We start from the raw sequence: 26,978 nt of genomic DNA, 5'->3' as shown, positions 1-26,978 counted from the left end.
CGGCAGGGGGAGGGGCCGCAGGAACTTGTGCCTCAGTCCTGGTAGGTCAAGCAGAGGTTGCAAGAACCAAATGAGCAGATGTAAACTGTGTGTTCTCGTGATCGTTCTGGAGAAGGCTGTGTTAACTGGAGAATCCTTCGCCTCATGGTGGCCCATTTGAACTTTTTGGCAAATAATTTCATTTCTGTGTTTTTTCTCAAGAAAACCAGACAACAGCCAAGTGAAAATGAACGGGGATGCCAAAAAGCAGGCAAGGGTGTCGTAAAGTCCCAGCGGCGTTCTTGACGCTTGGCGTCCTGGGCATCAGAACGACGGGGGCATGGGAAAGAAGCCGGCCCCAAAGCGTCTAGAACGCCATCTGGTAGCTAGGCGACAACGTCAGTAGCGCCAGTCCACGCACGCGCGAAGGCGGCCGCGCTTCTGCGCGTGCGCCCAGGCCCTCTCTGAAGCGTCGCGCCGCTGGGCGGGCCCCACCAGGTCTCCATGGCGACCGGACGCGGGCGGATCCTGAGGCAGCACTGGCTTGGCCTCCAGGCGCAGCGCGGGCCCCTCCAGGGTGGCGGCTGGCCGCGGGGCAGCGCGGGGCCTGCCGCGTGGTGTGCCGGGGCCACCGGGTTCAGGTGACAGTGGGGTCCGCTGGCGTGTCTAACCCACCCGGGAACCCTTGGCGGACGTCCCCGCCGGCTGCTCTGGAGCGAGTGCTTTTATTGGTCGGACGTCGCCACGTGACTGGTGGCGCGCTTTTTTTTTTTTTTTTTTTAAACGCGGGAAAGGGTGCAGGACGGTAGAAAGGTCCCCTCACCCTGGAAAAGTGGGTTTCCTACTCTTTGGTACTTCCCGAGAGGAGCCCAGCGCCGCCCGCGCGGCAGGCTCTGCCAGGCCGCGCCGCGGGCGGCCCGCCGGTGTCTGCAGGAGTCTGGGGCGGGAATCACCCCTTGCCCTAGGTGTGGGCCAGGTGGGGCAACCCCCCGGACCTCCCCGGGGCCGACCTGCTGGCGGCTGGGCGCCGTCGCTCCCCGGCACGGTCCTCTGGTGGAGGCTGGTCGGGGAGGCGCTGCGCCGCCGCCGCGGGCCAGGTCGCCAGTTCCACACAGGACCCGAGTGCCTGCGAGCCGCAGAGGCTCCGCTCTGCATCCCCGTTTCCTCGCAGCTGTGTCTGGCCCTGTCCCCGTTATTCTGTGGAGGAATAATGCTCAGATCGTACGTTCTTGAGGATTCCCTGTTCCCAAGGCTGCTGGGCTACGAAGTGAAAGGCCAATTGCCTTGAAGCCTTCGATGTCACCTCAAGTTTTCTTTTCCCCCTCCCCTGACTGGAGGAGTGCATCTGTCCTCCCTGGTCTCTGAAGCACAGCCCCGTTCTTCAGTGCCACGACAGCAGTTCTTGTGTGAAAGGCTATAATGCTGGATAAAGCACAACCCTGTAGCAAACCGAAGGTCACAGTGCTTGCAAAAATTATTACGCAGAACAGAAAAACTGGCTTTTAAGTAGGAAACTTAAGCTTTAAGTCAGTTTGCCTCAATTACTAAAATTAGTTTTTATGTAGTGCTCTGTTGGGGGAAGCAGAATGACTTTTTTCATGACGAATCTTTTCTTTGTAAGTTGAGTGAACTTCCTGGTGGAATGATGTTCACTACAGTGCCAGTCATCATGCCTGGCATGGGAAACTGCTTTTCGGCCTGTGGTTTGAACGGGTATAGACGCTACTTGGTAAACGGTGACTTCCATTTACCGGATTCCGCTGTAGGGCGGCGCCTCCCGCTCCCAGCCTGGCCCTCCGGCCACCCACAATGCAGAGAGGCCTCCCTGGGTCCCCAAGCCTAAGAGAGGCAGTGGCAGGGCAGGGTCCTGTGTGGAACTGCTAAAAATAGAATAACTGGTTTGAGGAGCTACTTTTTAAAAGTGCATTATAGTTTAACACAGTTGTGGAGTTCATTTTGACATATGAATGGCATTTAATAAAATTTTGTGCTGTTTATATCCCCAGTACTACCCCCTTATATGTCTTCTCCCTCCTGATCCCCTACCTCTATTCTGTTGGTCTTCCTTCTATTTATTTTTTAACCCGTGCATTACAGTTATACATAAAGTGGAATTCATGATGATATACTCATAGATGCATATAGAATACTTTGTTTCTTTCCGCAGTTCTTGCCCTTTTCCAACTCTCCTCCCTCAGTCCCCTTCCTCTACTCCACTGTTCTGCTTTCTGTTTTCATGAGGTCCCCCTTTTTAATTCCTTATTTCTCTTTATATTTGCATATCAGAAAAAACATTCAACCCTTAGTTTTCTCAGTCTTATTTCACTTAGCATGATGTTTTTACAGTTCCATCTATTTACCAGCAAATGGCACAATTTCATTCTTTTCTATGGCTGAGTAGAACCCCGTTGTGTATTCATACCTCATTTTCCATATACATTCTTCTATTGATGGGCACCTAGGCTGGTTCCATAACTTGTCTATTGTAAATTGTGCTGCTATAAACATTGGTATGTATGTATTCCTATAGTATGCTAATTTCAGTTCTTTTGGGTAAATGACAAGGAGTGGATAGCTGCATCAACAAAGCATTACTTTTAATGTCTTATTGTGGAAAACTGATGTGAATAAGCATTTATTAAGTGCTATTTTAATAGTCTACATATAACTGTCACCTGTAAGAAATATAGCAGCACATGTATCAAGTTGGCTCAGTTTTTATCTACCCTAATTGATTTGATTTACTAGATACTAAAAAGAAGGCAGAGAAATTAGATTTTTAAAATATTAAACTTATTCAAAGTTATCAGGCAAAAATTTGTCACTTGAAAAAAAAGTGTTTTAAACCAAATATGCTCCAGTAAGTATATCAGACATAGATCTTTTAAAAAATTATTTATTTATCTAATTTTCTATGCATGATGGCAGACTGTAGCTCATTTCAAACTACACATATAGAGTACAGTTTTTCAAGTCACTGATTGTATACAAAGTATTTTCACACCACTTGTGTCTTCAGATTTAGATCTCAGGAGAACATGCATACAAGTTAACTTATATGCTAATTGTATGGCCTTTAACAATGTACAGTTGGTTTTAGGAAGAATAGAAATCTGCTTTCAACAGTGTCAAAATTTAAAATCTTATCAAACATGGAAAAAGACCTCTGAAGGGAAAAAATAGCAGGCTGGGTCTTGGGGCTCCCTGCCCTAGCTTGGGACTTTGAACAAGTCTCTTTAATTGCCTAATTAGAGCCTTTGTCTTCTGTGAAATGATGGACTCCATGAGATGTATTTTAATTGTGAGAAAAACAAAACAGAAAAAAAGATTTTAGCATTTTTAAAGTGTTAAAATATGTTTGTGAAAAAACAGTTTTCACTTTCAATTAAATGAAATAGGATGAAATAAGTTTTAAAGCACTTAGCACATTACTTTGTGAGTATCCACCTAAGAAGTATTGGTAGAATTGTACTTACTAAATGAACCCTGTTAAATGTTTAGTCAAAGATAGAGGCATATCCATTTGCTACTGGTTTAGGGATTCAGACTAGGGAAAAGCCTTTGGTACTTTTTGTTGTTGTTGTTTTTTAAATAACTAGGACCAAACAGGATTTGCCTGCTTGATCACTATTTGAAACTATCTTTGGGAGAATTACAGCTTGAATTTGAGAAATCCACGAAGATTATTTTATTTACATTATAGGTTATGTAAATATTAATTTACATAACAGGTGACTTTATTCAGTTCTTGAAAATTTCTGCAGCAGGCTTTCATAAGTTCTGGACATTTGAGTTAACTTTCTCAGGAAGAACTCACTGGATAGAGCCGGTATGTGTTCTTTGACACAGCTGAGCCCCATCTCTCTGTGCTTCTCAAATGGATAGGTGCCACTGGGTAAGGGACACATAGTCACTCTTTCTGATGTCTAAAATTAACACAGAGATTTTGGAAAATTATTACATAATTTAAGTGGTAATTTTTGTAAGAAAAAGGAAGATAAATTATCTAGGAGCATGCATTATTTGTGTGTGTATATATATGCACATATATAGATATATATACACATATATGTACACATTTATGTGTGTGTATATCCATATATGTGTATATGTGTACATATATATATATATATATGTGTGTGTGTGTGTGTGTGTGTTAATACCTTGTCTCTATTCAGATCTGGTTTCAATTTCTTTGGGGGCACTTGCCAGGATGCCTCAGAGAACCACTGTTTCATTCTGAAGGATTGTGCTGCCAAACTGTGACTTCTAGAAGCTATGTGCATGAGATCTCAGTTTTGAAATTGAAGCAACAACTACTCCTAAAATTTATTACATACTCAGTATATTAAAAAAATGAGAAAAATAAATGGAGTTTTGCCTCTTAAGTCTTCCAGTCCCCACTTGAAAATCACCACCACTATTAAACCTTCTAATCCTATGAATCATATATATATATGTAATATACATATGTATACATATTCACACACATGTATATATGCATGTGTGTGTAATACCTTTTCTCTCTATTCAGATCTTTCCTTTGTATGCATGTGCTTACTCTTAGAGAAATAGGAAAGTTCGTTTATGTAGTGTATTCTGATATGACCTGACTTTTCAATTAATATGTCATTAATTTAATATATTTATTAAGTGCTATTTGCATACCAGATGCATGTGGGTGCTGAAGAATTAGCACTGAACAAAGCTCATACATGTTCTTACCTATATGGAGCTTACATCCCAATGATAATAAATAAGACAGACTACTAAAATGCATAGTATTGGTGACATATGCTAAGGAATAAATTAGTAGGGAAATAACATAAAGGGTATGTGTTTAGGGTCTGGATGCAGTTTTAGGAGGCATGGCCAAGGAAGGTCTTGGTGAGATAGTGACATTTGTAAGTGCCTAAAGAAGGTGAGGGAGCAAGCTAAGCAGACTCCTGAAAGACATTGTGGATCTATTTGTACAGCAAGCACTTCACCTTTGTTGGGACTGCATCTTCATTGTCTGCACAAGGTAAACAGCATGGCAGCCATACAACCTAACCAATACTATGCTATTTCCATCTTTTTATCCAGTGAAGACAGCTTTGAGGTGAATATTCTCATGGGAGCTATCTGGGCATGTTTTCTTTATGTAGGGTATATAGGTCCTGCTTGTTTCTATAGAGGAAAAGCTATCCAGGGAAGAGAAGCTCATTCTTCAACTGCTCAGGTACATGCAGTGGTGCCTGCTGATCACAGCAGATGTGTGCTGTTGGGTAACATAGTGCTCATTGCCATGTGGACATCATGGTGTGCTACCTTGGTGGTAGGACTCAACCTACACTGTCACTTGGCTTGTCAGCTGACACCTTGGACCAGGGACCCTTTTATTACCTGTGGCTCCTAAGAGCAGGGTGTACTTGAAGTGGAAAATTATCCTTTGTTAAGATCTATTTTAAGTGGATTTCATTCTTCAGCTCCAGAGGGTTAATTAGCCTTCCTTTGAAGTGCTTTGGGCACCTCATTTTGGTCCCCAATTATTGCTTACTTCCTATTTGAGTGTTAGTCCAAATATGCCTGGGGAATCAGTGTGGTACAGAAACTGAGGGTTATTAAACTCTCTGTAAGTAAAGTACATGTTCTAAAGTAATGGCAGTGAACTGAGCATGTGGGTAGTATGCTCTAGATTTTAGTTGCTTCTTGAATGACATGCTGGGTGGGAGATGGGTCAGTAACTGATGTGTGTGTGTTGTACATTGCTTCAAGAGGCAGATTCCAAATCTTTACAAGAGAATTAGCATCTTAAGGATCCTGCCTAGAAATCTGAGCTCTATGACTCTTCTAGGATGTTTCATATCCCCTTAAACTGCCATCAATCATTGCTAGTTTTGAGGCTTGATCATGATAAGGACTAATTGTGTAAAGTGTTATATCTTATTTCATAAAATGTAAAAACTTTAATTTATATACTCGATAAAATAAAAAAAGAGGCCAAATAAAATATATTTCATTGAATGTGAGATGTTAAATGTGAGAGTACTGTGGATGAGTATTTGGTATTTCTGTGGCCAAGACTGCCAAAGCTACAGAGTTGGAACTGGTTGTAATCTCCCCAAAGATAAGCAAAGTTGTAGCTTGTGTTGAGAGTTCTAAAGTTCTTAAAAATCTCAAGCTCTTGATGCTATCTTTATTATGTTTCTTTTGTATTATCATAACTGGCCAGTCAGTACATTTTTCCTTTTCCTTCTTGTGTCCATTGAATACATTTCATAGCACTTCTTTGACAAGCTGACAGTTTGTAATGAGAGCAGGTATTAAATCTTTGATTGAAAACACATCAGAGTAAGTCCAGGCTTCAGATCTACTCACCAGGACACATGCCACAGGACCTTCTTTCTTTGCCCTCCCTTTTTTCCTTCATTTCTTCTTCCCCTCCTTCCTGTCTTCCCATGCTTTCTTTATAGAGCTGTGCAGAGATGAAGTTTCACAGTGAGACATCTTTGGAGTTTATGAATTCTTTAGAATTTTATAGAGAGGAACAGAAAACTCACCTCATTTGGCAGTCATGTAATTTGAATCCCCACTTTTCCTTTCAGAAAGGGGCCTGGTGTCAAATCCTCTGCAGGCCACACTGCTGTGAAGCAATATGCCAGACGTGGCCAGCACAGTGAGAAATCTTCTAACTGTTCTATATCTCTGGATAGGTAAGTAGCTGGAGTAGCTGACCACTGTTTTGGGGGCTCTAGATGGAGATTTTAGAGAAAGTCATAGTGCTGTATATACCAAGTTGCTATTTTGAGCTCTCTAAGAATAGGATTGTGTAGGAAGAATGTACAACAGAGAATTTGATACGAGTCACGAGCCTGTCACCATTATTCTTATTAGACTACTTTTATGAAACTAAGCTTATAAAAGTGACACATAAATTGAATTTTCCTTTTATTAAAATGTTCTATAAAATTATTCTCTTTTCAATTGATAAAGACCATTGAAAGAAGAGAAAGAAGATTAAAATGCATTCTCCTAAAATCTTAGAAGTTCTCTGTATTTCTTAGCTACCAGTATTTTGGGACCCCATTTTCTATGACAAGATTCCATACTGTGACCCTCATTATGAAGACCCATAGAATTTTGTAAAAATAGTTATTTGTAATTGATAAGATGTCTATAGATTTGCACTGTAGTAACATTATCTGTATGCTAAACATTGTGTGGAGCTCTGAAAATTTGGTGTTATTATAGAGAGACATTTTACATTGGAGGAAGTAAGGTCCACATAGTCCTGTGTTGCAAAACTGTGATTCAAACATAAGTTTCCTGTGTTCAAATTCTGGGCATTTAATAATATATCATGACTAGTTCAGCTAATAGTGTCCATATTTTTATATACATATTTTATTGTGAATATTTTAGTATGGTTTTACAAAGAAAAGCCAAAAAGATAATTAAGGACATCAATTTAGTTTAGAACCCTTTATTCTGGGAATATAATCTGGCTACAATAATCAGAGATGGAAATAGAGCAAATATTTGTTAGTTTGGTTAATCTGTCTAGGTATTTGAGGACCTACTCTGTCTGGGGTGCTGTGCTCACTTTTGGAGACAAATAGCCACTCAATTCCCATGAAGCTGATAGTCTAATGGGGGAGACAGATTTTTAAAATGTAAATTATTATAAATTGGGATACATTCTATCCAAGAAACAAATAGATTCCATAGTGCAGAATAGTGGCGTAGAATGGTAAAGAAAGACTTCCCTGAGGGGGTAGCATAGAAAGTGAGGGCTGAGAACAGACTCAGGAGCCTGGAGAAGAGGACCCAGAGGTATGGAGGTGGTGGTGCTGCTCCAGGTGCTGCTGGAACAGTGGTGGTAGCACGTGAAGCCAGGCATCCATCATAGTATGGCATGGTGTCATTTAACTTTTTTGGTATCTTGTTTGCTTTTTTGCCTCTCTCCTTTTGAAGGAGGGAAAGTGGAGATACATGCAAATTTGTGATAATATTTAGATGTGATTGGTATCACTCATTTTCGAATGATAAGTCAGTGTGAGGGGAAAATTGACATCAGATAGGAGCTTGAACCTGTCGGCGGCTTGAGCAGATGTATAAATGAAGGTGCTGCTGACTCATATGGGTGGGGGCAGAAGAAGGTCAGTGGTGACAGAAGAGGATGCCAGGAGACAGTGGGCATGAGTCTTCTTCAGGGTGAGGTCAGCAGGAGTTTGTTCTACTGGAGACTGTGGGGTGTCCTGGGGAGAGAGTGGAGAAAGAAGCAAATGTGGCGTAAGATGAGCTGGGAAGACTGGGGCATTGAGAAGCACCCAGGGAGCTAGGGGAAGGCCTGCGAGGGCCAAGAAATCCAAGAGGGGTGTTGCGTGAACCAGGAGAGGAGATTGCTGAAAAGCCAGGAATGGTCCTGTATCTGCTGTGGGGGGAGGGAAAGTGGGTGGACTGTGGCAACTTTGAACTGTTTCAGGTCAGCAGAAGGAAATGGCTGGGCACCATTTTTAAAAATGTTTTTTGAATGTTTTATTTCACACTGAAATGTATAAAAGAATGTGGGAGGCACGAAGTGGGGGCAGCAGGTGTGACAAGTTGTTTTCTTCTGTTCTTTCCTAGAAGCTTGGCTGTGTGTGGGGGTCTTAGAGATTGTGTGGTAGCTGGAGGGAGACATGAGGGAAGAGGATAATGTTATGATGAGATATTTGGAGCAGTGTTTTCAGAGAAAAGCGGGGCATGAATGGAAAGCTGGGGTTCTTGAGGATGAGTAGGGACTCAGAGCACAGGTGGTTTGATAGGAGGAAATGAGTATCCTCATGGGGGCAGAGAGGTGTAGAGATTATAGATGCAAAAGTATTGGAGTGGATCACAGTAAGAAATAGGGACAAAGTTATGTTCAAGTTTGAATTCCCTTAGTTCTGAAGTGAGCAATCACAAATGAACTCAATGTTTCTCAGGGAAGCCTGTTGGCCTAAAGCAGTTTCCTTGCTTTAAACTTCTTTGTCCTTCTTGCCTTCCTCTGTCACTTTTCTTCCCCAAGTCCCCTATCTTTTTCTTCTCCCTCAATAACTATGTAAAACTGCAAATGTGAAAAAATTAAAACCCAAAAGAAAATAACCCAATATGGGTGTAACCATTGGTGCTTTCATCTTGGAGGAAACTTTAGGAACAATAATTAAGAATACTTTAATCTTAGCCATTTTAACTATAAAGCGAGGTTTTCCCCTTGTGCCAGAATTGCAAAGAAAGGATCCCTTTTTTGGATGTTAGTTTGGTGGTAGGAAGGTAAAATCCTATCTGATGTTTAACTTGAGTGGGATTTCATTCTAGTTAAATGATTCTTACTACATATTTTTCTGAAATGACTTTAAGCCCAACTTTAACTTTTTTTAAATTACCCTGATTTAAAAAAATAATAGGTATGAATTCTTATGAAATAATTAAAATATAAAAACTATGTACAGTAGATAACCTGAATGGTCACAAAAACATATTTTCTTGTAACTTTGCTATCTGTAGCATTAGAGACCCTTTATCATTGAAAGTGTTAAATTTAATGGCTCAAAACATAAGGGAATTCATTTGAAAAGAGGCATTTATTTTATTTATTTTTTTTTAAGAAAAATTTTTAGTTGTAGATGGATGCAATACTTTTATTTTATTTATTTATTTTTATATGGTGCTGAGGATCTAACCCAGTGCCTCACATGTGCCAGGCAAGTGCTCTACCACTGAGCTACAACCCCAGCCCCAAGGGGAGGCATTTAACTAGTACCTAAGCAAGGCTACTATTTAGACTCTCATAATGTTTCCAGTTTTGAGCAGTTAGTAGCACTTGTACAGTGACATACATCATCAGCTTTTTTCTGAGGATCCACTTTGTTCTCTCAGTGTTACCAGAATTTCAGAACTGTGACACATTTGATCATCTGATTTCCATCATAAGTAACAAATTTTTTGATAATTTAAATCACAAGTATGAGAGTAGAGAGTATGGGAAAGCCATTTTAAATTGGTTCAAGGCTTTCCCCCAGTCTATCCCTAGACCACATTACCCCAGTCATTAATACAATCTTCTGTCTCATTTCATTTTCCCTTTTACTGAATGTTCATAAAGGTGCTTAAACACTCATTCCTGACTTATTAACACTGGTAACACTTCTAGGCACTTTCAGAGTCTCGTACTCTTTGTAGAATTCTGTGCTTGATGGAATATTGAGAATACATCCAACATTATTTACTTAGGCATAAAATTGAAAAAGTCACTTCAGAAAACATTATGGGATTTGGTGTCTCTTTGAGAACTGAGAGAAATCAGTAAGAGTATGGGAGCATTTAGGAAGAGGATGTACCAGAGGGCATAGGTTAGGTAGGAAATAAGCTGATATTCCCCATTTCAGTTAATTCTACTTAGCATTTTTTTTGAGGGGGAGGAGGGATTCTGCTTTATCTTACTAATAGCTAAGAATGTGCTCTCTGTCCTTTTATTTCCTCCTTTTTCCCTCTGATAGTGGAGAGATTGAACCCAGGGGTGCTCTACTACTGAAGTACACCTCTAGCCCTTTTTATTTGAATCAGAGTCTCACTAAGTTGCCCAGGCTGTTCTCCCACTTGGGATCCTTCTGTCTCAGGCTCCTGAATAGCTGGGATTACAGGCATGCTCCTCCCAGCCTGGCTTGTCTATTCTTTTTATCTCACCAAAGAATAATATATACTTTCATAGAGGGGTGGTGAAGTCATGCCTGTTGATTTAGTTTATGAGATTAAAATGCTGAGGAAGTTTGCTCTTTGTGCCTTAGGATTTCTTTATTGGTTTATGTCATTAGAATTCTTTTTTTTTTTTTTAAACCAGGGATTGAACCCAGGGGCACTCAACCACTGAGCTACATCCCCAGCCCCTTTTTGTATTTTATTTAGAGACAGCATCTTTCTGAGTGGCTTAGGGCCTCACTAAATTGTGAGGCTGACTTTGAATTTTGGGTCCTCCTGCCTCAACCTCCTGACCTGCTGGGATTACAGGCACGTGCCACCATGCCCTGACTGTCACTAGAATTCTAATGAAAATTTCAGTCAAGAAAATAATTGAAGGGGCTGGGGTTGTGGCTCAGCAGTAGAGGGCTCACCTAGCACATGTGAGGCCCCGGGTTCAATCCTCAGCACCACATAAAAATAAATAAAAATAAAGATATTGTGTCCAACTACAACTAAAAAATAAATATTAAAAAAAAAAGAAAATAACTGAAGATTATTTGTAATTCTGGCACAAGGGGAGAACCTTGTGAGTACATTTGCCTCTTCTACAGGAGGAATCTGTTTATGGTCTTCTATTTAGAGATGAATAGCCACTTGTTTTCTGGGTGGTTTTTTAGATAAAGCACTGGTACAATTCTGATTTTTCCCCTCTCAGAATGCCTTCTGAGATCTTGCTGAAGATATTTTCCTACTTGGATGCTGTGAACCTGCTGTGTGCTGGATGTGTGAGCAGACGCTTCTATCATTTGGCTAGTGACAAGTAAGTAGAAAACCAAGTCTGTTATGTTTTTAGCCACATCAATGTTTATAGCAGCACAATTCACAATAGTAAACTGGAGCCAACCTAGATGCCCTTCAGCGGATGAATGGATAAAAAAATGTGGCATATATACACAATGGAATTTTACTCAGCATTAAAAGAGAATAAAATCATGGCATTTGCAGGTAAATGAATGGCATTGGAGAAGATAATGCTAAGTGAAGTTAGCCAATCCCAAAAAAACAAATGCTGAATGTTTTCTCTGATATAAGGAAGCTGACTCATAGTGGAGTAGGGAGGGGGAAGATGGGAGGAATAGATGAACTCTAGATAGGGAAGAGGGGTGGGAGGGAAAGGGAGGGGGCAGGGGATTAGCAAGGATGGTGGAATGTGATGGACATCATTATCTAAAGAACATGTATGAAGACATGAACTGGGTTTCAACCTACTTCACATACAAACAGAGATATGAAAAATTGTGATATGTATGTGTAATAAGAATTGTAATGCATTCTGCTGTCATTTTTTAAAAATAAATAAAAAATGACAATTTGATAGAAGTCATGAAAACTATTAAGAGCTTTTGAAATATTTTTAAAAATTTAAGATAATTTCAATAGTATTTTTAGACATAAATAGAGATAATTTGTCTAATACTTTATGTAGTCATATATTTTCAGCTCTTTGAATTTGTATACTTAAAGAAAGGAATATTCTTTGTATATACTGAATAAGATCAGGCTCATTATTGCTGTAGTAATTGGAGGTTGCAGCTTTGTTCCCTTAGGGTTCTTAGGTGTGCTCACCCCAGCACTAGACAGACACATCCACATTCTCAAGCAGTACCACAGAGACTTCCCCATTGTCCCTGGCCGTGGGTTTGCAGACCAGATGACATGCTTTCTTCTGGCAGGCAGGCAGGCAGAGCCTAGAGGAACAAGCACAAGAAACCAATTTAAATAGATGTAGCTCCTCCCCCAAAACTTGCCAATCAAGTAAATTCACTTGTGGGGAGAGTGAAGGAGGGAAGGAGAGGCCCACAGCATCCTCTGGAGCTGTTGCCTTTGAAGCAGGGAGTCACCCTTGCCTGAGCTCCCAGGGTGACTATGAATAAAGAAAAATCTCTCCACTGTTTTGACACTCAGCTTTGCCCACACCGCAGAATTTATATTGTGTGGGGAGATTATGGGATCTCCTGACATCTGGTGAGCATTGTGTGCCCACAACTGAGTATTTTGGTCTTCTAGGCCCTTCTCTCATTCGTATCGAAAGATCACACAGATACTAATTCTACATAGAATCCATGTGTCATGAGGGAAAACATCAAGGGAATCCAGATTTTACTTATTTATTTTTTGCTTTTTTCCTCTTTCCACATTTTATTGGTGTATTATAGTTATACATAATGATGAGATTTATTGTTTCAATTTGTACATGCATACAGTATAATAATATAATTTGTCCATTATCACTTCCCAGCAAATGCAGATTTTAATGGTAGTTTTGTTTAATAGAATGACAGAAGAAGGGCTATAATATAATTTAATCTTGGAATGTGGCAGGCAAGAAATGTTATATGGTATGTTGGTTCTTATATGCTAGTCAATAGAAACCTGAAGTCAGAACCAGCTGGGAAGTCTTGAAAAAAACCTTGGACTTCTAGTCTGCGTTTCTGATGACTGTAATTCAGTGCTCTGGAATTTGTGTTTTTAACATTTCTTCAGATTATACTGCTGAAAATTAGGTTCTGAAATGACTTGATGTCATATGTTTGACAGTTACTTAAGGAACTCAAAATAAGCTCTTAGATTCCATTAAGGCTGCCCTCAACTGTTATTATACTCAGGAGAGCACGTATATCATTCTCTGGTTGGGAAGCATTGATTTTACTTATTTTTCAATTTAAAAATATGTTTCCTATATGGGAGAACTATATCTGTCTGTCTATCTGTTTCAACACACACATCAATGAGTGAAATTATGAATCATGTTCTTGACATAAGTTGTAGAGTGAATGGAGAGCAATTTTTATGTTTCTTTTTCTTAACAACCCAAAAAGAGATGATAGAATTTACTAAAGCATAATGCAGTGAGGAATTTCTCAAGGAAATAGTAATCTAGTGTCCAAAACTGTAGTATGCTGGAGAGTTCTCACTATATTTAATGATAGTATTAAAAGGGTCTTAACCTTAACATTTTTATTAAATAATCAAGAACAATCTGATTTAATATTGTGATTCCATAATATAAAACATTTTTGTGTAGGCATCACTTGTTAATTAAATGTGCCAATGTGTGTGTATGCAGCTCAGCATTGCACTATGGTGTAGTCACTGCTGCGGCATGTATGTGGGGCTGCTGATCTGACCTCTTCTCCACAGCAGTGCTTGCTCTTGTGGTTTGTGAGGACTAGACCATGTATCAGTAGATTTGCAGTGGTTTGGTGTGCTAATGGGAGAAATTTATCCCACCCACGTCCTGCATGGGTGGTGGAAACGGAGTTCCTCTGGGGTTCCTCTGTGTAGTGTAGGCTGGTGGCGAAAAGACCACATGACTAGGTTCTGAAATGACTTGATGTCATATGTTTGACAGTTTTTAAAATTACAGAAGTAATTTTTTATAAAGCTGGGGCAGGATGGCTCTTTGACCTCACGCTGGCAAAAGAGAGTGTGTGAGCTTGCATTTTTTTTTTAATATGGGGGATACACAAAGGCTTTTCCATAGAATATTCTGCACCAAATAAGGCATGGGGTAGGCTGTCCAAGCCCAATGGGTTATGCCCAAGTCCAGAGCTAGAAGAAAGCAGACTTCCTAGCCCAGGGAAGGCAGTGATCCCATGCATCGCACCAAGTGGAAGAAGCCACACTGCAATGCCAGATCAAACCTTCTTGTCTCAAGGCTGAGTGAAGATGCTATGATAGCTCAGAGATCCCCCCTGCCTCCCGCAAAATTTGAAGTTCCATAAAGATCTTGCTGAAACAAAGGAACACTTAAGTAGAATGAGATTTTAAGTAAATTTGAGGAAAACACAAGTAAGCTTTATGCACAGGGAGGAGTTTTTTAAAAGTATGTATTTGAGAGATTTTGGTAAAACAGTTTTTATTTACCTAGATATGTTTAATTAATCATTACTTTGCATCTGTTGGCTCACATATGAAAGTTTAGAAATTTCTGAACCAAAAACGTAAATGCTTTTATACAACTACCTTGCATGAGATGATTTTGTAGGGTGAAAGAAATGACTTTAGAAAACCATACCAGAAAGGGATGTCACTAGGCCTGTGATTATGTGTGAATTTGTTGGGAAGTCCATGCAAATGACTGAATTCTGGAGAGGTTCTCTGAAGTCCTTTTGTGAGAAGCGATCCGTTCCTGTTGTAGTGAATGAGGTACCTGTGGTATCTCTAGCTCAGCAGCAACCTCTTCTGGGAGGCTTCTTGGCCATTTATCATTTTATACCATACTTCTCTAAATAGAAATGTAGGGATGTAAATAGCAAATAATTAAATTTTATTTATGGGAAGCTTATCTTTCAGATTAGGAAATTGATTTTAACCCCTGCTTCAGTTTTCCCTAGTTGATATTTCTAGGATGGAGAGTATTAGCTCAGAGACAGGAGACCTGTGGTCCAACCTTAAGCCCACTACTGACTGAGTACCACTGCACGTGGGGTTTCTCACTGGCCTCTTAGAAACAGTGAGCAGAAGGAACACAGACTTTGTATCTGAAGGGAATTTGTATTACAACCTTGTTTAGTTTACTCAGTTATTGGAGACAGAGTGAAGCATATGCGTATGAGAGCTCCAGTCCAGCCTGCATGGGTTCAAATCCCAGTTCCATAGTGTCCTGGGGTGTACCAACCTGATCCAGAGCACTTTGCATCAGGGCTTCAGCTGCATCATCTCTACAGTGGGGAGCTGCCTCCTGGGTTTGTTGTGAGGACTCAATGAGTTAATGTGTATAAAGTGCTTAAAAAATGCTTGACATATAGTATTTGCTCCAAAAAACTTAACAGTTGTTGTTAGTGTTATCAATAACATTCACATTTTTATCTTTGAGAAAGCAATGCATGTTACTGTTGAAAAGTTAAAAAATAGGAAGCAAAAGAAATGCATAATTCAGTTCTTCCCTGTTGATATTTCTGTGTGTGTATCCTTTTTGATCTTTTTAAAAGCATGCATGTGTGAAAAAAATAAGACTTGTACTACATAGGCTTCTTATTTTTCTAGAATAGAACTCCTATTCAGTTAGCAAGGCAGTGGTTTGGATTATCCTAAATAACATGAGATTGCTTACTTTATGCTTTATCCTCAGAAACAGACTTTTCCATTTTTTATATGTTTTTGGGGTTAGTGAATCTAAAGCACTGCATTTCAAAGTGCAGTTCACTTTAACATATGAACAGTTGTAAATGTTCAGCTTTACTTATTCATGGAATTGAACTGTTATGCATCTCTAATTTAATATGAGATGCATAATACAGGTGTGTGGCAATGTCTCTTAGTTTATGTATTTTCTCTTTTTTCCCCAGTTTTATTTGGCTCAGAATCTATTCAACTGTGTTTTCACCTAAAAGATCCAATTGGAAAGTGAACTCAGTGGAGGAGACAACTGTGTCTGTGAGTGGACTGTCAGTTGAGGATAAAGAAGCTGGCTATTGGAAGAAGGAATATATTGCAAAACAGATCACATCTGTGAAGACAGCACTGGCCCAGGTTCTCCAACCTGTCAGCCCCTACACAGGACTTCCTGTGAAAACCAAAGAGGCCCTTAGGTATGCAGTGTGTCCTTGAGCGGGAACCTCTGAGGCTCCTGGACAGACTGTGGCACCTTTCAATTTATAACCACTTTAGAGAAGACTGGTGGCCTCAGCTCTTAGTGTCCTGTGCATAGGGCAGATGTGTAGTTTAGGTGTGGGGAACTGTCGCTGATAATTTTTTGTTTTTCTGCATCTATATAATATGCAGTATATTCCTATTCTATATGTGTGGCCTAAAGTTTTTCTGTTTTTATGAAAAGCAGAAATAACCTAATGATCTGCTCTAGTAAAGCAAGGGCGTTCAAGATGTTCTTCCTTCTGGGCAGAATCTTTGTTGTACTTAACGTCTGTTGTCAGTTGCTGGAACATCATAGATGTTCAGTCAGTTTTAAGAGAGGAGAAAAAGTATAACAAAGGAACTTCTGGTGAAACAAAAATTATGTTGTGCATGTTCCGAGAATGTTGATTTTTGCTTTCACGGAAATAGATGCTTTCAAGATAATGTATGAAATTGCCTTTAGCATTTATTTTCTAGAATGAGGTAAACATTTTTAGGTTTTTTTTTTCTTTCTGCAGGATATCAGGTTTAGGTTGGGCAATTGTATTGAGAGAAAAAAGTGGAAAAGAATATATCATGCAGCATGTTGATCTTTCTTTAAATGATACATCAGTTACTGTTGTGTGGTATGGCAAAAACTGGCCATGTTTAGCAACATTAACAACCTTGGATTTGTGTGGTGTGACGCCAGTTTTTATGGACCGGCATAAACCTCCTGCCAAAAATGGGTAAGTATTAATTTGCAGAACTCTCAAATGACAGCATCTTGTACATAAATATTAGTTGGCATTACTTTGGTAATTCAAAAATATTGCTAATGTATTTTAATTTGATTGTACCCTAGACTTTTCTGCCATTTTGCATCACCATGGAGTAGGAAAAAAATGTCTTTGTTATACTTAAATCAGGTCTGAATTTAAGTTCCTCATGTATTGGTTATATGTAACAATGTGAAATGATGTTCTAGTTAGCAAAGTTTCTTGGATAATTGATGGCTAACCTTTTGAAGTTTTTAATAGAAAGATGTATAAAACGATTACATTTTTCTTTAGTAAATGATTATACCAATCATAGTTGAAGTATGAATTCTTTATTCTGCTTGTCTTTCTTTTGAACTTAATACATGTGTGACCTTGTGTATGTAACTTTTTGCATGCTTCCACTGTCACATCTGTAAATGGGATGGTGCCTGTGTAGTATTTAGTGTGGGGGACTACTGTGAAGATCAGACTCTTATCAATTTAAAATGCAATATCAAAGGTGTGTGTATCCCAGTGCTAGTGCTTACTGAACACTCACTCTTTTCCTGTCGTTAGGTGGCTTTACACTGAGTCCATACTCATTAGAAGGCTTACGTTTACTTTACCCAGGAAATCTCTCATGCTACTTTTCTCATTATCAGTTATTTTCTCCTGAAAGTTGGACTATGGCATGTAGCATCCCCATTTCCTGAGCAAGCTAACATAGTCTATACAAAATCTACCACAGATGAAAGGGTCCTATCTACCTTCTGCAGAATTTATGTCCTGCTCTCCCTCCCTCCTCTTTCACTGTTACGATGTCCTTGGACTTTTCAGCAACACTTCCCTTACCCCTTTTCTTGCTATTCTTGCATGCTGCAGATTCACCCATCGGTCTCTCTTTGTCCTTGGTGAAAGGTGTTCAGATGCCTGATATTAGGGCTAGCTGTCCCCAGGAGGATCAGTGCTCTTTACGGTTTCCCTGGAGGTGGGTCTTGTGTCTGGCTTCTCTGTGGTCCTGTTGTGATCACTTAGCTCTCCTTATGCTGTGAATATGAGGACATTCAGACTTCTCACTGATGTAAGTCCAGGTTTTGTATTTTGAAAATGCCCTTGATGCCACAATGAAAAATGTATGAATTATTTTGTCTTTTAAATAGTTTTTTTTATTTGAATAACTTTCTGAAATTGTATATGGTATCATGATGGGTACCAGATTATTCTAATACAATATTTAGGTTTGACACATTATGAAATAGTGTTTGGAGGCTGAGCCCACAGATTCTGTTCTAATTTGACTGAACAACATGCTACTTGGCATATCATGAAATGCTGTTTACAAGTATTAGGACAAAACTGTTAACATTAATTAAAATGATCACAAAAGACTAAATGGGTCAGGTGGAATTGTAACACTCAGTTGAAAACAGTATATTCCTAAAACTTGACATCAAGGTCAGGAATACTGGATGATATACAGTGAGCAATGCTGGAATTTATTGAGGAAATACATTTTATGTAATTTATTTCCATTAACACTCCATGGACTTTAGCTGGCCTCTGATCAACCATGGCATTGGTTTTGATTGCTCTTTCATTGTAAGTTTGTGAACCAGTGCTATCATCATGTGGCAGCACAGATCCTTGTCTCCAAGAAGATACTTTATGACTTTTATTTGTTTTTGTTTTTGTTTCTACAATGAGAATTTTTTCAGAGACAGTGAAAGTACTGTTGATGTAATTTGCAAATTGGATTTCCCTGTAATTCATTGCTTTCTAATTGAATCTCAGTTGGCTTCCTTGCCAGTGTATGTCAGTGGCTTGTAAGGCCAAGGCAAATGAGAACTCAGCACATCCTCAGAATCTGGTGTATTTTTTTTTTTTAACCTTTGGGCCCATTGGAGAGGGAGAGAAGAGGGATTTTCACACCCAACCTCGCCTCCTCTCCGATAGTGGCAGTGACTGCCATTTATTAAGTACCCGCCATGTGCACTATGCTCTCATGGTATTTTCCCATTTATTTTTTCAACCTCTCTCCTGAGGAGGCTGGTGATCTCATACACAAGAAATTGTCTGCTGTGGTTGAGGAGGAAGAGTCACACTGTCAGTAGGAGCTAAGGGTTCACTTCAGGTTTCCCTGAACCCACAATTAAATCAGAAATCATCCTCCTTCAGGAATAATCTGCATATGCTGAATGTATTTTTAGTTTGTGAATCACACATATGCTCACTGACCACCTCTTCTTTTCCAGTGGTTCTCAGCACAATAAGTTCTCTTGAAGGGCTCAATTCCCTGGTATGGGAGCTGTGGGTTTGCCTCTAGTGCCTTATAGTGCATCCTCTGCTATGAAACAGTGCTATAGCTGACCTTTTAAAAAATTCTTCTACCTAATGAACATTTGCATACTTATTGACTTCTGTGTGCTAGGTGCTGGGGGCAGACTCTGGAATGCTCTAGAGCCCCAACTCCTTCGGGACTTTGTTCTAAGGCTGTGCTCTGTTAATTGACCAATGAAATCTCATCTTTCTTATAATTCCCTGAATCATCTTTAGGTTCCTGAGAACGACAGACATTCATGTCTACCATTTATAGTGCTCTAGAAGGTTTCACTAGATGACTTTAAGTCTTGTGATGAGACGCAGACTTGTCTTTTCTTACACCTCTGAATATTTACTCTTATACACTGAGTTCTCAGGGTATCTCCTTTATGATAACAATCATGATTTTGGTTTAAATTTATTTTCTAATGTTTCAGTTTTCACTCTCTTAGTTTCCCTGAAGATAAATTGAAAGAGACTTTTGTGTTCAGATATCCTACTGAGACTACCTGTTTTTGTGTAACTTAAAGTATCTTACCTTTGCTTATGCACTATTTCACTCACTAGATTAGAATTACATATTGAGAATTGACTTTTGATTGTCATGTTTTTCTGGGTTTTGGCGTTGGGTGGGGGTTGGGGTATGAGAATAGAAGACAGTTCTGCCACTGCTTTACCATGCTAATTCTTCAGTGCCCCTCTGGCTGGGTCATTGAGTTGATAGAGCAAGGGAGTGGGGAAAACATAGTATGGTGAAAAGCTCAAATGTATCCATTTTGCGTTTTATTTATGCAAGTCTTTTATGTCCCCACGTCATGACTGATTGTGCCACTTAGTTTGAGTAAATAAGTATGTATAAATTGCTCTTCAAAAGCATTTTTAGATACACTGAGTAGTAACAGTGATACAGATAGGAAAGCTCACGTCTCTCTTTTTTCTTTGGCATGGTTTTTCAAAGACCTCGATGGCATTCTTTAATTGCAAAGTATGACTTGAGTCACTTAACGGAATCTACCATGATCGGTTGCGACAGACTTGTTCAGATCTTTTGCCTACACCCTGGTCTCCTGGTGGGGCTATGGAAGGTAAGATGTATTCCTTGTGTATCCTGAATCATTTCCCTGTCACAGCCCCATGTTCACTCACCATTAGGTATAAAGTCATATGTAAACTCCTTGACTTTTCAGCAGTTGCATCTTACCAGCCTCATTTTTCTGGCTAAATGATCTTCTCTTTTATTGAAGCAGCTCTACTGTTCTGCTGTCACAGTTGACAAACCACTTCTTCCTCCTTTTCTGTTTTTGTTAATGTTGTTCTTTTAATGTCATGGGGCTTCTCCTTTCCCCCTTCCAATCAATCCGTGTTTCTTCCTCTGTTTCTTTCATGTCCTTGTCTGCCAAAGCCTCTTGGTCATTCACCATGGTAGTGTTCCAAGCATGCTTCTGATGCTGTGATGTAGCATGGGATATAATTTGCTTTTCAGGGTCAAGTGTTTGAGAAGTTGTCCTTTCCTTTTACATAGGTTTCTTGTTGTGCCAAGTCAAGCTGGTTGCTTGCTCCTCCTCTGGGGGTTATTTTCTGGCAGTCACAGAGTAAAAAGCAGAACATACCTCTGTGTATACAAATTTAAGTCTTTGGCCTGTGGATGTTTTAAGGGAGTTAACAGACTTTATTTTGAGAATAGCAGTGTGCATCAGTATACACTGATGAGACAGAATCAAGGTCTCCATTTTCATAGAGTATCATCTTGTGGCACTTTTTTCTTTTCTCAATCTCCTATGGCTGTCCATTTTTCTTTTCCTCTATCCCCTTCTCTCTGAAGGTAACTTGTGGGTGAGGAAAGGGTTTTTTTTATTTTACATTTTATGACTTGACCATCCATCTGTGTTGGCCTATAGAGTTAAGAAGACTGTGGTTGATCTGCTTGTCTTCTGCCTGGTATTTGAAGGTTTACTGTTTGTGAGGGTCTACACCAGTCAGCATCAACCATGAATCTGAAGAGAGATGGATGAGTCCCAAATAGTCACATTTTCTGTTCAGCCTAACGGGCATGAGAAAAAGCTGAATCTAATCACTCTCACTGCATTTGCTAAATCAAGTACTTTCTTGAGAGAGGAACATTATGCCAGTAATGTTTAGTATTTGTTGAATTAATCTAGTACTTGAGAAAGTCTTACCAGTATTCTCTTTATATTGGACAAGAGTTCGAAACAGCCCTGAATTGACCATATGCATGTATGTATATTTATATATATACATTTATACATATTTGCAATCACAAATATATAAATATATATATGTATATATTTATAATTTGCATTCATCATGTATAGTAGAGTATTTTGATGTTTCCCAAGTCCTAGGATGTTAATTCTTTTGGTACTTCATGCTCTGCCTATTTGGATGAATTGTGGTCCAGCTGTCAGTGTGACACATAAGTCTTATTAGATAGTAATAATATATTAGCAGTAATAACGTATTTGTGCCATGGTGATCTTCTAGTTATTAGAAACCACATCTATCTGCAAGATGAATGTGCTGTGATCTTCACAACGACCTTGTGAAATATTAAAATATTTCAGTTGAAAAATGTATTCTTTTTAATTAACTTTTCAGAAGGAGGAAGAACTGGCTTTTATCATGGCAAATCTTCATTTTCATCACCTTGTGGAGAGGAGCACATTAGGCTCAGCCTCTGTGTATGTATCTATGGGTGAATTGAATTTTTATACCATCAATATAAAGGGTTAGAAGTTGATGCCATCTTAATATTTGACAATAGCTACAAAGATATTCTTCTAATCGGTAGACACAAGCCAACAGGCATAAGTGCTTTAGCTGTTGCTAACATAGTTGGATTATTAATGAGTACATATTTGCTTTATGTATCCCTAGTTAAGGATTTTGTACCTAATATAACATTGTTAATGGAGATAGGAATGCTTCACTGCTGCAAGATGCTGCCAGCTGATCCCTCAGTTTCTTGCACTTCTGTGAATTTTCATATCTTGCAAGACACGCACATTAAGGGCCCTCTGGATGAATTTGGTCTGCAGATTTATTTTGTTTGGGTATCTTTTAATGCATTTGAATGTCCTTCATTGGGGAATATGCTTTCCATTTCCCTGTAGCTCTTAACCTTCCTCTTTGGACTAATACACTCCCTTACTCATTTATTTTTATTTTTTATTGTCTGAAAAGCTCCTGGGTGCTTTTGAGTGCTACCTTATAGTAAGGTTTTTCTTATAGAGCAAAACTTTGATCATCTTGGCTTCAGTTTTGCCTGAGTCCCTAATCTGTAGGTCTGCTGTTTGATGCATTTCCTTGCTGAGTACCCCGGTTTCTGGTTACTGAGAACATTGAAGGCAGTTCTACCTTTGTAGAACTGATGTTGGGATCCATCTCAGAAATACATTCATCATGGTGGTCCTATGGGTACCTTTGGCACTCATAAATGTGCCTGTTTTTATAGAAATTGGTGAAAGGAACATGAAACAGTTCTTTTGGGTTTATGGTATTAAAGATTATTGGTGTCTCTATAGTGTCTCATTCGTAAAAGATAATGCTTTGAATGAATGCTAATTGTTTTAGAAGTAATTTCAACCCAAGTATTTCATCTCTGGTGTTGACAGATTTATGTGTGTTTTGTTTTTCTTTTCAGGCCCTATGAGCTGCCTCTTCACAGTCCCTTTTTGGATGACAGTCCAGAGTACGGGTTGCATGGCTACCAACTCCATGTTGACATGCACGGCGGTGGAGTTTTCTACCTGTGTGGTACATTTCGCAATCTCTTCACCAAGAAAGGTGAAGTTAATTTAATTTTTGTTCCATGAAAGTAAAAGGTGTAGAGAATATGGAACTAATTTCTGGGGCTAAGAATCATTTTCCTAACTGGTCATTTTGTAATCCATTGACACAGTTATGTTCCCTGACCCCATCTCACTCTGGACTTGTGAGATTCCTTGGCTTCGTGAATGTGAATCTCTTTTGCATCTGGCTTTGACTCCTTCACCACCGTCACTTTCTACTTTCTGGATGTGGTCTCATTTTCTTTGCTTATATTTTTTTATTGTTTTGCACTCCCCCGCACCCTTTTCCCTTCTTTCTCTGAGGATTTGGTCAGTGTGCCAACAGAGCTGATGCAGTACCTGTCCAGGATGAGAACAAAGAGAGGCTAGCCTTCTCTCGTGTGTGCTGAGTTAAGTGTTGTCCCACTTGCCAAAGCTGAGAAGAGGCCAGGGAGACCCAGGGATGGAGGAGGGGACTTGAGGCTAAGCAAAAGAAAAGAGAATATCTGTATTCTGATTTTTCATTCTTTTGTATACTGTACACATGGAATTTGATGTAAATACTTGTATATAATTGAGTTTAATATTTTTGATAAGGATTTTTTATATGGGAAATTATATCTCCTTCATTTTGCATCATATTAAGAGGCATATAATGTCGGGTCATCTCACTGTTAGTATTGCTGAATTTCTTTTGGTTAAACTGACCACTACAGCTCTCATTATAAAGCCATTCTTTACCAGATACACTGTTCCTCAAAAGCTTTTTACCTAATGAACTTGACATCCATTAATGATCCTTGCCTAATTTTTTTTGAATTTAGAAAATGCTGGATTTCTAATTATGTCATTATTTCTATATTTTCTAGCTGAGATTTTATAAGGTACTTTGTTTTATCACTTGGGTGAAGGCAGGTAGATGCTTAATTCTTTTCATTTTAAGTGTCAACTTTCAGATTAAGAAAATGATGTGTAGTTACCTCCTACAGTGGAACTGTTTTTCATACTTCTTTCTCTTTCCTTCCTTTCTTTTTTCATGTTTAGTGTCTCTCTGGATTCTTGGGTAAGTCTATTTATACAATAATTTATAAAAAGTTACAGATGTTATTCTTTTTGAAGCTAAAATTGTTGCCAATTTGGTCATTGGGGTCTGCTCTGTGTTCTTTGGATTCACCTCCATTAGTCTGTCTGCCTGTCTGTCTTCCTTTCCTTTCACTTTCTTCCCTTTCCCTTTCCTTCAGGGATACTTTACCACTGAGATATATCCCACATTCTTTTTATTTCTTATTTTGAGATAGGGTCTCACTAAGTTGTTGAGGTTGTCCTCTAACTTATGGTCCTCCTGCCTCAGCATCCTGAGTCGCTGGGATTCAGGTGTGCTGCATACACCTGGCTTCTCCATTAGTCTTCGAGCCCTCCTTGCCTTTTGATTCAAGATTTCTATATTTTCCTTTGCTTTTTGGCATTTTATTGTAATTATATCAAATGTATATATTAACATGAGATGCTTTGACATTTTTGTTGTGGAATAGTTCCACCCAAGAATGTGGAAAGCCCTTCAATTTGTTAAAAATACTTATATGTCTTTTAGGAGTGTTTTAGCATCTTCTTCATACTAATTTTGTACATTTGTCATTAAGATTTTTAGTGACTATTTAATCTTTGTATCTTTTCTTCCATTTTGTCTTTTAGTTGTTTTGTAATATCTGTGTAATTTTGGCCTCAGGTCACAGATGGTCTTGTAGAATCAGTTGGGAAGTCTTCCTTTTTCTTGGAGTTTTGGAGAATTTTACATAGAATCTTATGAATCTATCAAAGCCTGCAGCTTTCCTTGAGGGAATAATTTTAACTATAATTTTGATTTTTTTGGTATCTACAGGGATATTTATGTTATCTATTTCTTCATGTGTGAGCTTTGATAATTTGTGTCTTTCAAGGAACTTGTTCATTTATCTCACTTGTTGAATTTGTTAGAATAAAGTTGTTCATTGTCCCTCATTATTATTTTTTAATATTTGTAGGATCTGTAGTGATGCCCCCTGATTCCTGATAGCTAGTTTGTGTCTTTTCTTTTTTTCTGGTTAGTGTGGCTAGAAACTTGTCAATTTTAATGATCTTATGAGAACCACCTTTTGGTTTAATTGGTCTCTCTTTGATGTTCTTTTGTGTTTCATTGATTTGTATGCAGATTTTTATTCTTTCCTCTTCTTCAGGTTTGTAATTTGCTTTTCCTTTTTTAGCTTTTTAAATAGGAAAACTGAAGTCATTGCTTCAGGAACTTTGATAATGAAGAGACATAGTGTATTCTACCTACTACTGCTTTAGGGGTGTCCCATAAATTCTGATTTATTTTATTTTCATTTTCATTCATGTTTTAGGTTCCGATCATTTATAACATATACCTGATATAACCTTATTAGGAGAAGATATTTATTTTGGTTTATGATTTTAGAGGTTCCAGTCAACGGTCAGTTGGCCATAATATTCTGGGTCTTTAGTGAGGAGCACATCATGGCAGGACCACATGGTGCATAACTGTTCACCTTATGGTTGGGAGGTAAAAAGAGAGGGAAAGAAGGAACTGGGATCCTCCAGTCTCCTCCAGGGAATGCTGGTACTGAAGGTTTTTGTTATGTATTGTTATAGGTTAAAGATAATTCTTTCTATTCCTAGATTAGTTGGATTTTTATTATTTTTTAAATGAGGAGTAATTGTTAAATGCCGTTTCATATCTTTGGACAACTGTTGATCATATGACTTTTATTCTCCTTTGAACTATTAACATAGTAAATTTCACTAATGAATTTCTAATAGTAAATATTCTAGAATCCCTACAATGAGCTCCTCTTGTCATATTTATGTTTTAAGCCACTGGTTTTAGTTACTTGGATTTTAGTGTTTTTTCATTTTCACTCACAGATAGTACAATGTACAGTTTTCATTTTTTTTCTTCTATTACTGATTCAGTAATAATCAGACTTTCTCCTTTGGAATCAGATTTGGTATTTGTATAATTTCCTAATACTGTATTTAGTTTATTAGTTAGTTTAGAAAAGTGAGCTCCATGAAGTAGTGTGTGTTTTCTGTAGGTGTATTTTGACTTTTTTCCCCCTAGCATTCTGAATTGACTGTTCAGGTTGTTTCATTTTCAGGTTTTTATGTTTTTCCTCGGTTTTTTTCTGCTGTACCCAGAGTCTTGGGCTCTCTGAGGTAGGCAGGCACTAAAAGGTGCTCTTGAGCTGGCCTCTCCTGGGCTTACTTGGGTCCTGTGGCCTCCACTTCAGATGGTGGTTATAGGCACTGGCAGCCTTTTGGTCAGGTGCCCTGCCTGTGAACAGCCCACCCATTTTGCAAAGTTGTGGAAATTCTTTCACTGGTTGCCGTCATTCTGTCCTTTGGGGCCCTGCAGATAAAATCTGATGCTTGGAATCTAGGTATGCACTGTTAAGGGTCTTGCTGACATGCCATATAACAACCCAGGTTCAAATGCTGGTGCCTTTGATGCTTGTGTTGGCAGAGAACTTAGTCTGCTCTCTGAGGAGCCCATACTGTGTCCTTAGGTGTCCCCTTCCCCCAGCCTTGACTGAGTTTGAGTTGCGAAACACTTGCTAGCCTTTCGTGGTTTTATCATGGCGAGAAATTGGCTTGGTGATGGATGAATGAGACCTAGTACCCACAGTAGGGGATGAAATAGTTGGAGTGGTTTCTGCCACAGCTGCTCCCCAGAACTCTCCTTGCCCTCTGAACTTGGTGATCATTATTATAATGGCCTGTGGGGCTCTCACTCTGCATCCTCTTCCTGATCTCAGTGTTCCCATTGTCCCCCTCTGGC

The 26,978-nt window shown here is 39.1% G+C and overlaps 1 protein-coding gene across 3 annotated transcripts in view; it reads left to right on the top strand.

The window, feature by feature from the left end:
• Nucleotides 1-5: 5 nt before the first annotated feature.
• Fbxo15 (F-box protein 15) overlaps nt 6-26,978 on the top strand; it is a 68,029-nt gene continuing 41,056 nt past the window's right edge. Inside the window, exons 1-9 of one of the 3 annotated variants that reach the window (XR_009227110.1) lie at nt 454-620; nt 6,567-6,674; nt 11,378-11,482; nt 16,014-16,256; nt 16,818-17,027; nt 20,317-20,443; nt 21,975-22,057; nt 23,020-23,162; nt 24,191-24,209. Coding sequence is in view for 2 of the 3 variants with exons in the window: in XM_046448656.2 (XP_046304612.1) it covers nt 484-620; nt 6,567-6,674; nt 11,378-11,482; nt 16,014-16,256; nt 16,818-17,027; nt 20,317-20,443; nt 21,975-22,057; nt 23,020-23,162 (1,156 nt within the window). In the remaining variant the exon portion in view is untranslated. Of the gene's footprint in view, nt 42-453; nt 621-6,566; nt 6,675-11,377; nt 11,483-16,013; nt 16,257-16,817; nt 17,028-20,316; nt 20,444-21,974; nt 22,058-23,019; nt 23,163-24,190; nt 24,210-26,978 lie in introns of those variants that run through there. The other 2 variants (XM_046448657.1, XM_046448656.2) reach the window with 2 other exon arrangements.

The sequence above is a fragment of the Marmota monax genome, unplaced genomic scaffold (assembly GCF_021218885.2).
Source record: "Marmota monax isolate L192 unplaced genomic scaffold, Marmota_monax_Labrador192_F-V1.1 WCK01_AAM20220418_F8-fsc00060, whole genome shotgun sequence".
Classification (NCBI taxonomy): Eukaryota; Metazoa; Chordata; class Mammalia; order Rodentia; family Sciuridae; genus Marmota; species Marmota monax.
This window is presented reverse-complemented; position numbering and strand designations above follow the sequence as displayed.